Source organism: Myotis daubentonii, chromosome 1 (genome assembly GCF_963259705.1).
Source record: "Myotis daubentonii chromosome 1, mMyoDau2.1, whole genome shotgun sequence".
In the NCBI taxonomy this organism is placed as follows: Eukaryota; Metazoa; Chordata; class Mammalia; order Chiroptera; family Vespertilionidae; genus Myotis; species Myotis daubentonii.
This window is the reverse complement of record NC_081840.1, coordinates 75105104-75114988: the sequence shown is the minus strand read 5'-3', so window position 1 is coordinate 75114988 and position 9885 is coordinate 75105104. Positions and strand designations below refer to the sequence as shown.

The following is a 9885-nucleotide window of genomic DNA, read 5'->3' as shown; positions in this document are numbered from 1 at the left end:
CTGATGACAGAAATTTTACATGAGGTTTATATTTCGTGACCTTCAGAGATATGCACAAGCTATTACTTTCATCCATCAGGCTACTCCTATTACGAGACTTAACAAAATTCATCACTGAGAAAAAAGATTCACAAGCGTATGTGAATGAAAACATGGAGAGTAATGCTGTTGCAAAGTTTTTTAAACAGAAAAAATTTTCTGGAATGGCATTCCAAGTCCTCAATAGTTCATTTTCGACACTTCTCTCTGGTACTCCTGTCTCTAATCGCTTTTTTTCAATGTTTTCCAAGTCAACACTAAGGTCAATAAATTTCTGCTTCCAAATTGAACTACTCTGAAATTCAACTGCATTTCAAAGTCAGCCATGTCTATCCATGAAAACATTTGTAAGTTTAGTTCCTCCAGTTTCATGCTTTCTGGAAACCTCATGAATTTTGCTGTCTCTTCCAGTTCTCTGAATTTCGCAAATCTTGAGAAGAACTGCTCAATAGTTGACTCGATGATGTTTAAAAACAGCTTTTGAAGGCTTTGACAGTCTGTTCTGTCATCTTTTGGGAGGTCTTTGATGTGGCTTTTGAGGTTTGGGAAATATCTAAATCTCTCACCATCCACATCCCTCTTAAAGACTTCCAGTTTATTTTCAAAAGTCTTTATGTAACCAAACATAACATCAAGTGTCTTGCCAGTTCCTTGTAATTTAACATTTAAGTCATTCAAATGTTCACAAAAATTGTAAATGGAAGATTATAAGAGGGTTTCGCGTGCCAGCAAAAGTTACTGGCGTGCCATGTTTGGCACGCGTGCCAGGGGTTACCCACCCCTGTTCTAGGGGCTCAAAGACAATCGTAGCACTGGCTACTGCTTCTGTTAGTCTCTAATCATAGAGGTACAAAGACAGACTAGAAAAGGATGTGCAGTGTAGCTCAGGAATGGAAACTAGACTGACAGAGAATAGATCAGAAATGTGGAGAGACTTGTAACCTGGGCTTGAACCAGGATTCTGCCAGACCTAACAAAAAAATTTAAAATATATATTTCTATTTTTAAAACTATTTGTATTGATTTCAGAGAGGAAGGGAGAGGGAGAGAGAGATAGAAACAACAATGATGAGAATCGTCCATCGGCTGCCTCCTGCACACCCCCTACTGGGGATCAAGCCCAAAACCTAGGCATGTGTCCTGACTGGGAATGGAAAAGTGACCTCCTGGTTCATAGTTCAATGCTCAACCACTGAAACACACCAGCTGGGCCTAACATAAGATTTTTAAGCAACCTTCCTTCACAAAGAGATGCTAATTATAATAAAAACAAAAACAATGCTAAAAATAATTCCTTGCCCAGCCAGCATGGCTCAGTGGTTGAGCATAGACCTCTAAACCAGGAGATCACGGTTGGATTCTCAGTCAGGGCACATGCCCCGGGTGTCAGCTGGATCCCCAGTAGGGGATGTGCAGGAGGCAGCCAATCAAAGATTCTCTCTCATCATTGTTTTTTTTTCCTCTCTCTCTCTCCCTCTCCCTTCCTCTCTGAAATCAATTAAAAAAAATTTAAAAATAAAAATATAAAAGTAATACCTTTATCATGAGGTTGTTCAGATGATGATGATAATGTGTGGATAGTCCTTAGCATAGTGCTTGGCAAATAATAGCTCATTATACTTACCATTATTGTTTATTATTTTTATTTTAGGGTGACCCTAAGGATGTATTTATCTCAGCTGCTACACTTGTTCTTCTCTTTTCCTACTTCTAGCTCCTGTACTCTTAGGAAAAGTCAATATCCCCAGTGTCAGGCTCTCTCCAGCCCAGCCCTTGAAATATCCATTCTCTGAAGCATAGACAACACAAGGACTGAAAGAGGTAAGGAGGCCACGGGCAAAGGTAGACCTGGAAGCCTCTTCAGTATATCCGAGGTACTTGTTTTTCTCTGGGAAGGAAGACTCCTTGGAAAATTAATGATTAACAGTCAAATTTGGAATGGGAAGGGAAAATGATTACTAGGACCAGGAGTTCTCTATGAAAGATGACTATTAAAAAGTAGACTGTGCTATGATGTCTAGCAATTGAGCATGATCTCTGGGACATATTTTACTTCTGCTGAGGCTCTTTTTTAAGAAAAGTTTTTTTTTAAAGTATCTTAACATTTAACATAATCATCAGGAAGCATAATAATAATGTGTTTCATCAGTGTATACCAAATGAAATATTTTTGTTTCTTTTTAAAGTAATACAATTATTTTAGAAAATGTGTTATCTACCAGTGTTACACATTTGTGTAGCAAAGGCACTTGCTCATACATATTTAAAGTATTGGGGAAATACTGGTGCAGCCTACTGTGGGGTCAGTAGACATGGAAACACACTGAGAGGGAAGTAATGTAATGGCTGACATCTCTGATGATGAGGTTACTGTAATTGCAAACAGGTGCTCAAGATTGGAGAGTGTTTAGGGATGCAAAAACCATGAAGTGTATATTGGGGGGGGGGGGGGGGGCGGGGAGAGAAAGAAAATAAAACCCCACAAGGTAAGTGATGCCACCTTGTGGAAAAGTTATTCCAAGTGTTAAGAGGAGGCAGCGGAGGCTGCAAAATGGACTGAGCCATTTCAGGCATGGGGTAGTAGTAAAAACAGACCCATGAAGAAGCTCAGCATATGGTGTTCATTTGACCCTATGGACCCTGGTTGATCCCTCTCCAAGGGCATCGCTGGTCAGGGGTGAGCAAAAAGAGAATGTCACAAGATGAAGAATTTTTTCTCATAACAGCGGGATGTTCATGAGGGAAGGGTGGATCACGTAGAGCTCTTTACAGCACAAGTTCTTACCTCCTACAAAGGGAACCGATTTATTTGTTCCAGCTGGAAGGAGCACATGAGCCTCCTTTCTGCCTTCCTCCCGCTCTGCCCACTGTTGTCTCGATGTCCTTTTCCCTTCCTTCCTGCCCTCTTGCTCTCTATCCCTTGCTCTCTATCACTACTATTCCTTTCTTGTTTCCGTCCCTCCCTTCTGACTTTTATCTCCCTCCCTTTCCTCATTTCTCTCCTTCCTTCCTTCCTTCCCCTTTCCCTTTCTTATCCACAGTCTTCTAGACTGAACGTAGGTCTTGTAAGGTCAGTTTTTAGTCAATATTTCAGAGGTACTTAGATTCTGAGTTGTCAATTTTAAAATGATTCAAAGTCTTAGAGCTCACAAAGGCAATAGGTGGTGAAAATGGAGCCTGCCCAGGAATAGAAGGAGCACAGTATCACAGCAGAACGTATCTCTATATCTCTTGTATTCCCAACAGGAAAAGATGTGCACCCTACTCACCTCACAGTCCCTGCCTCTGCTGCTCCTGCTGCTGCAGCCACTTCCACTGCAGGTTCTAATGCTTGGTGAACATGGTTTCTCGGATGAGATGGAAGAAAAATTTCAAGATTATTTGGATGAATTACATAGTACAGGGCCTACCAGACCACCTACCAAAGAGAGTTTCCAAAAGCATGTCATGCTTTCGCCTGATTACAAATTATTTGACTATCACCTGTGTACTAGTGAAATGTTAACAAGAAATATCCACAACAGATACTACTGTAGGAAAGAACATTTCTTCCTCTACATAGCATATGAGGAGTTGCAAAAGGCCTGTCACACCAAGTATGTGGCATGTGAGAATGGTGTTAGGAAATGTCACAAGACCAAGGAACAAATAGAAGGAGCGTACTGTGCATTAAAAAAGGGAATTAGCATGCCAATCTGTGAGTATGAAACGACTTACAAGAAGGGATATGCTCTTATTACTTGTCGATGGCAAGATGATATTGGAGAAATTATTCCTGAGTATGTAAATGCTATTTTGTAAATACCTGGCAAATAGAAAAGTGCCAGCCACTAGGAAGATATCTTCCTCCACCAGCCTAGAAGAGTATGATCTAAGAGTTGAGAGTGGGAAGATATACCCCTCTCCATACTGACTCTTCTAGGTCAAAACTGAGAATGGTAATTTTGATCTACTCATCTTAATCATCCGCCTCCCTCTCTTCTCCTGACACCATGCACAGGCAACGTGGGCTAGGTTCAAAGACAGTGCTCTGAGGTGTGGTTTCAAACAGGTCATGTAACTGAGCACATGTTGAATGTGTTAGGAGGATGAATGCCTGTAGTGAAAGGATGACCACTACCAAGAAAAACAGAAAATGCTTGCCTGAAGTGTGTTCCAAAGTTGTATTCATGTGAATCTCTAGTTGAGCAGAAATAATAAAGTGCATTGACCTAGCGAAGTGTCTCTCGTATGTGGGGGTTATGTGGGGGTTTCTGAGTCTGGAATTATCTTTCTCTATGACACAATTTATAGCAAAAAGATCTCAAACCCTCTTCAGAAACTGTGATTCATCTTTCTACTGCTATATTCATAGATAGTTTGCGTGTTCTGTTCTTTCATACAACACAGTATTCATGGGAAAATGAAGGTGTAGATTCTAATAGGAGACATCTCAGAATAAATATCTAAATATTCAGTATAGTAAACTCTCCAAAGTACTTTGTGGATTCCCATAGCTTTGATTCAAACAGGTCATGTAACTGAGCTTCTTCATCGCTGTTCACAAATCTACAAACAATTCATCACACTCTGATATAGTCACATTTATTCACAATTCCCTTTCTCACTTTCTGTAGATGTGGTTTTATCTAAGACTATTTCACTTCCAAAAAAGGATGGAGAATCAGTATGATAAAAGAAATCTATCTGTCCGGTTTACCTAAACCTATTATGCCTCTCTTTTTGTCTGTGAAACTTATTTATATTTTTAAATTTAATTTTTGAAAATACATTTTTATTGATTTTAGAGAGAGAAAGAGAGAGGGAGAGATAGAAACATTGATTGGCTGCCTTCTGCATGTCCTACCACCAGGGATCCAGGCCTATGCCTTGACCAGGAATCAAAACAGTGACCTCGTGATTCATGGGGTGACACTCAACAGAACCACAGCAGCTGGGCCTTAATATATTTTTTTTAATAATTCTTTATTGTTGAGATCAACCAAAGGACTTGTATGCATGCATATAAGCATAACCAATGGACACAAGACACTGGGGGGTAGGGGAGGCCAGGGGATTGTCAAGGGCAGGGGAGAAAAAAGGAGACATATGTAATACTCTTTGTAATACTCTAAGCAATAAATAATAATAATAATAATAATTCTTTATTGTTGAAAGTATTACATATGTCACCTTTTTTCTCCCAGGCCCCAGCCCCACCCCCAGCCCCCTTCCTGCCTCAGGCCTTCAGCACCCTATTGTCTGTGTCCATGGTTATGCATATATGCATTCAAAGTCTTTGGTTGATTACTTACCACCCACCGCCCTTCCCCCACCTTCCCACTGAGATTCCGCACTCTTCCATGCTTTCCTATCTCTGGATCTGCTCCGTTCATCAGTTTATTTTGTTACTTAGATTCCACATATGAGTGTGATCATGTGATACTTGTCTTTTTCTGACGGACTTATTCACTTAGCATGATAGTCTCCAGATCCCTCCATGCTTTTTCAAAGGGTAAGAGATTCTTCTTTTTTTACCGCTACATAGTATTCCATGGTGTAAATGTACCATACCTTTTTTATCCACTCATCTACTAATGGGCGCTTGGGCTGTTTCCAGATCTTAGCTATTGTAAATTGTGCTGCTATGAACATAGGGGTGCATACATTCTTTCTGATTGGTGCTTTGGGTTTCTTAAGATATATTCCTAGAAGTGGGATCACTGGGTCAAATGGCATATCCATATTTCATTTTTTGAGGAAACTCTGTACTGTTTTCCATAATGGTTGCATCAGTCTGCATTCCCACCAGCAGTGTACTGGAGTTCCTTTTTCTCCACATCCTTGCCAGCACTTGTCATTTGTTGATTTATTGATGGTAGCCATTCTGACAGGTGTGAGATGGTACCTCATTGTCATTTTGATTAGCACCTCTTGGGTGATTAGTGACTGAGCATTTTTTCATATGTCTCTTGTGGACCTTAATATCTTTTTATAATTATTTCCTATAATTAAAATATGAAAAATGTGATAAGGAGTAGTGATGGAGGATGGTAGGGAGAGTGTCTATTTCTCTTGCATACTTCTCTGCAATCCAATCTGCTCATCTTTTTACCATTCCCTATCCTTGTCTTCAGACTTAGAGCTAAGGACCTAATTCATCAATCAATTGATGTAAATAAGGGCCTATAATTTATTCATTTATTCAATAAGTATTTACTTAATGTCTATGTATGCCAGTCACTTTGCCAGCTATTGGGCCCTCAAAGTGAAAAAGAAGTATCTGGTTATAGGTTAAGTTGTTCCTAAAAGCACAATTCAAACAGATTTAGGCATACATAGTTAACTGGTGAGGCCATGTTTGAAAGGATTCTAGTTACATGAGGAAAATTACTGAAGAGGAAATGTTCTGCATGATTAAAAAAAAAGAAAATGAAAACTGGGACAGAGAAGCAAGAATGGTGTTTCACTTCCATCTACCCCTCCATCCCATACTCCACATACACATAATACACACCTGGTCTTTTTGACCAATGTTTGAACACTATGGTGAGACAAGTTGTTTTTTTTGTGTGTGTGTGTTTTTTAATTTCAAGAAAAATGATTTTAAATATAATAATGCTACATGCAATAAACCTTAATATTTTAAGAAAAATGATCTTAAATATAATAATGTTACATGCAATAAACATTAATATCTCAAGAAAAACTATATTAAGTATGTTACATGCAATAAACACCAATTATTCAAGAAAAATGATCTTACATATAATAATATTACATGCAATAAACATTAATATTTCAAGAATAAAAGGATTTTAAGTATAATAATATTACCAAAACTGTACTAACATAGTATATCACAAAAGTTGTAGGAAATATTAAAAATCTGCAAATAACAGGATTACTTCTATTATATTCTAGCATATCTCCCCCAGCTCCATGTTTTTTTCTATCAGTTTATGTTGTTCATTATATTCCACAAATGAGTGAGATCATATGATATTTATCTTTCTCTGACTTGCTTATTTCACTTAGCATGATGCATTTAAAGTCTATTTTGTCAGATATGAGTATTGCTACTCCAGCTTTTTTTTTCTTTTCCATTTGCATGGAAAATTTTTTTCCATCCCTTCACTTTCATCTTGTGTGTGTCTTTTGTTTTGAGGTGAGTCTCTTGTAGACAGCATATAGTTGGATCATGTTTTTATATCCATTCAGCAACTCTACACCTTTTTGATTGGAGCATTTAATCCATTTACATTTAGGGTTATAATTGAGAGGTACTTGTTTATAGCTATTTTAATTCTGTATGGCTAGGTTTCTCTCTCTGTTTCTTTTTCTCAGCAATCCCTTTCACATTTCTTGTAATGCTGGTTTGGTGGTGATGAACTCCTTTAGCCTTTCTGGGAAGCTCTTTATTTGACCGTCTATTTTGAATGGATATAGTAATCTTGGTCTCAGATCTTTGCTTTCCATTACCTTGAATACTTCATGCCATTCCCTTCTGGCCTGGAGAGTTTCTGATGAGAAATCAGGTGTCAGCCTTATGGGAACTCCTTTGTAGGTAACAGTTTTCTTTTCTCTTGCTGCCTTTAGGATTCTTCTCTTTGTATTTAATTTTTGGCATTTTAATTTAATTATGATGTGTCTGGGCATGGGTCTGTTTGTGTTATTCTTGTTTGGGGTTCTATGTGCCTCCTGAACTTGTGTGACTTTTTCCTTTACCAGGTTAGGGAAGTTTTCTACCATTATTTCTTCAAACACCTTCTCTATTCCTTTCTCCCTTTCTGCCTCTTCTCGCACACCTACTATCCTAATATTGTTACATTTCATATTGTCCCACAGCTCCCTTAAGCTGTCCTCCTGTTTTTTGATTGTTTTTTTCTTTTTGGTTCTCTAATTGAGTGATATTTTCAACTCTGTCTTCTAATTCACTGATTCGATCCTCAGCTTCCCCTAATCTGGTGTGTATTCCTTCCAATGTGTTGTTTATTTGTGTTATGTCATTCTTTATCTGAGGCTGTTCTTTTTTCATAGTTACTATATCTTTTTTCCTACTGCTGAGCATTTTTAACATCATTACTCTGAACTCTGTTTCAGATAAATTTCTTATCTCTGCTTCATTTATCTCTTCTTCTGGAGATTTGCTAGTTCTTTCATTTGGGGGCTGTTTCTTTGCTTCCTCATTTTGGTTGTCTATTTGGGTTTGTGACTATGTATTAGGTAGATCCTCTACACCTCTCAATCACTAGTGCAGTGGTTCTCAACCTGTGGGTCTCGACCCCTTTGGGGGTCTAACGACCCTTTCACAGGAGTTGCACAACCCTTTCACAGGGGTCACCTAAGACCATCGGAAAACACATATATAATTACATATTGTTTTTGTGATTAATCACTATGCTTTAATTATGTTCAATTTGTAACAATGAAATTGGGGGTCACCACAACATGAGGAACTGTATTAAAGGGTTACAGCATTAGGAAGGTTGAGAACCACTGTGTCTAGTGCAGGACAGTGTTAAAGGCTGTTTCTGACTAATTGGATCAGACAAAGACTCAAAGCCTCCAGAGACCTCTCTACAGACTAATAGGATTCCAACTTGAATTGCCTCCAGGCAATGATCCTCACGTGTGGTGAGATTTTTTTCAACAGGGTGGGGCAGTTGCTTCTGCCTGAAGGCTAATTGTTACTTCTAATCTCTTAAGTGGCCTCAAGGCAAGGTATTTTCCAATAGGTGTGTCTTCCCCCCAGGCAAGGCAGATGTCTATGTGAGAAAAAATGTCCTCCACTGTGTGAGGGAATGACTCATCCCAGGAAACTTGGGGTGTCTGCGTTCTGAGCTCTATTCCCTGAGTCCCCAGTCCTGGGTTCTGCTCTCACAGCTCCAGTCCACTTCACCCTCCCTCTGCCAGGGCACAAGGTGGGTGGCTCCACAGGGAATTTTTGTGCATTGGCCCTTTAAGAGGGTACCTGAACTTTCAGCTGCCACTCCCTGGAAGATAGCACCCCACTGCTTTTCACAGTTAGTTTTTATGTGGGTACCCTCCTCAGTTTGATGCTCTCTGCTGGGGAGCCCAGCTTTGGGATTAGATCCCAGACTTCTCAGTAACACCCCCCACAGCTGAGATATCTCTCCAGGATTTCAGTTGGCATCTCTGGGTGCCCGGCCAGCCCTTTTGTGCCTCCACCCCTCCTTCCAGTCTCTATGTGATCTCCACCTTCAGTCATTGGGTATCAGGGTTCTCTCCTGTGAGTTTTCCATTGATTATTTAGGAAGCCTTTATTTCAGTTGTAATTCCAGCTTGTTCCTGGGAGCATGTCTGTGCAGCATCCTCTTACTCTGCCACCATTTTTAATCTCTGGTGAGACAAGTTTTAAGTAAAATATGTTAGAGCCATTTTGATGAGAGACTGAGGAACAAACAATACTGTTTTGGTTTTCAGGAGATGAAGAGTAATACAGAATGATAAAGGTATAATCTCTACCTTTCCCAATGAAAAACCATACACATCTAAATCCTCCAACTGCATAGTTTTGATGCTGTTGGAAGAAAGCATATCTATATATATAAAAGCCTAAGCACCATCTGTCGGACCGGCTATGACATGCAATGACCACCAGGGGTCAGACACTCCAACTGGTAGCTATGACGCCCACTGGCCACCAGGGGGCAGACACTTAACAGAGGAGCTGCCAAGCTGTGGTGACTTGGCAGCTGAGGTTCTAGGGTGATGCACCCGGAACCAGAGAGGAGGGAGCCTGATTTTGGGGTGCATCACCTGTGAACCACCCTCTTTCAACCTGGGACCCCTCAGGGGATGTCAGAGAGCCAGTTTTGGTCTGATCCCCGCAGGCCAGGCCAA

General features: G+C 39.8%; 1 protein-coding gene across 1 annotated transcript; it reads left to right on the top strand.

The window, feature by feature from the left end:
- The first annotated feature begins 3291 nt into the window (after nucleotides 1-3291).
- On the top strand, nucleotides 3292-3840 carry RNASE9 (ribonuclease A family member 9 (inactive)). Its single transcript, XM_059677767.1, has one exon. The coding sequence runs from the start codon at nucleotides 3292-3294 to the stop codon at nucleotides 3838-3840; it is 549 nt and encodes a 182-aa protein (XP_059533750.1).
- Nucleotides 3841-9885: the final 6045 nt, after the last annotated feature.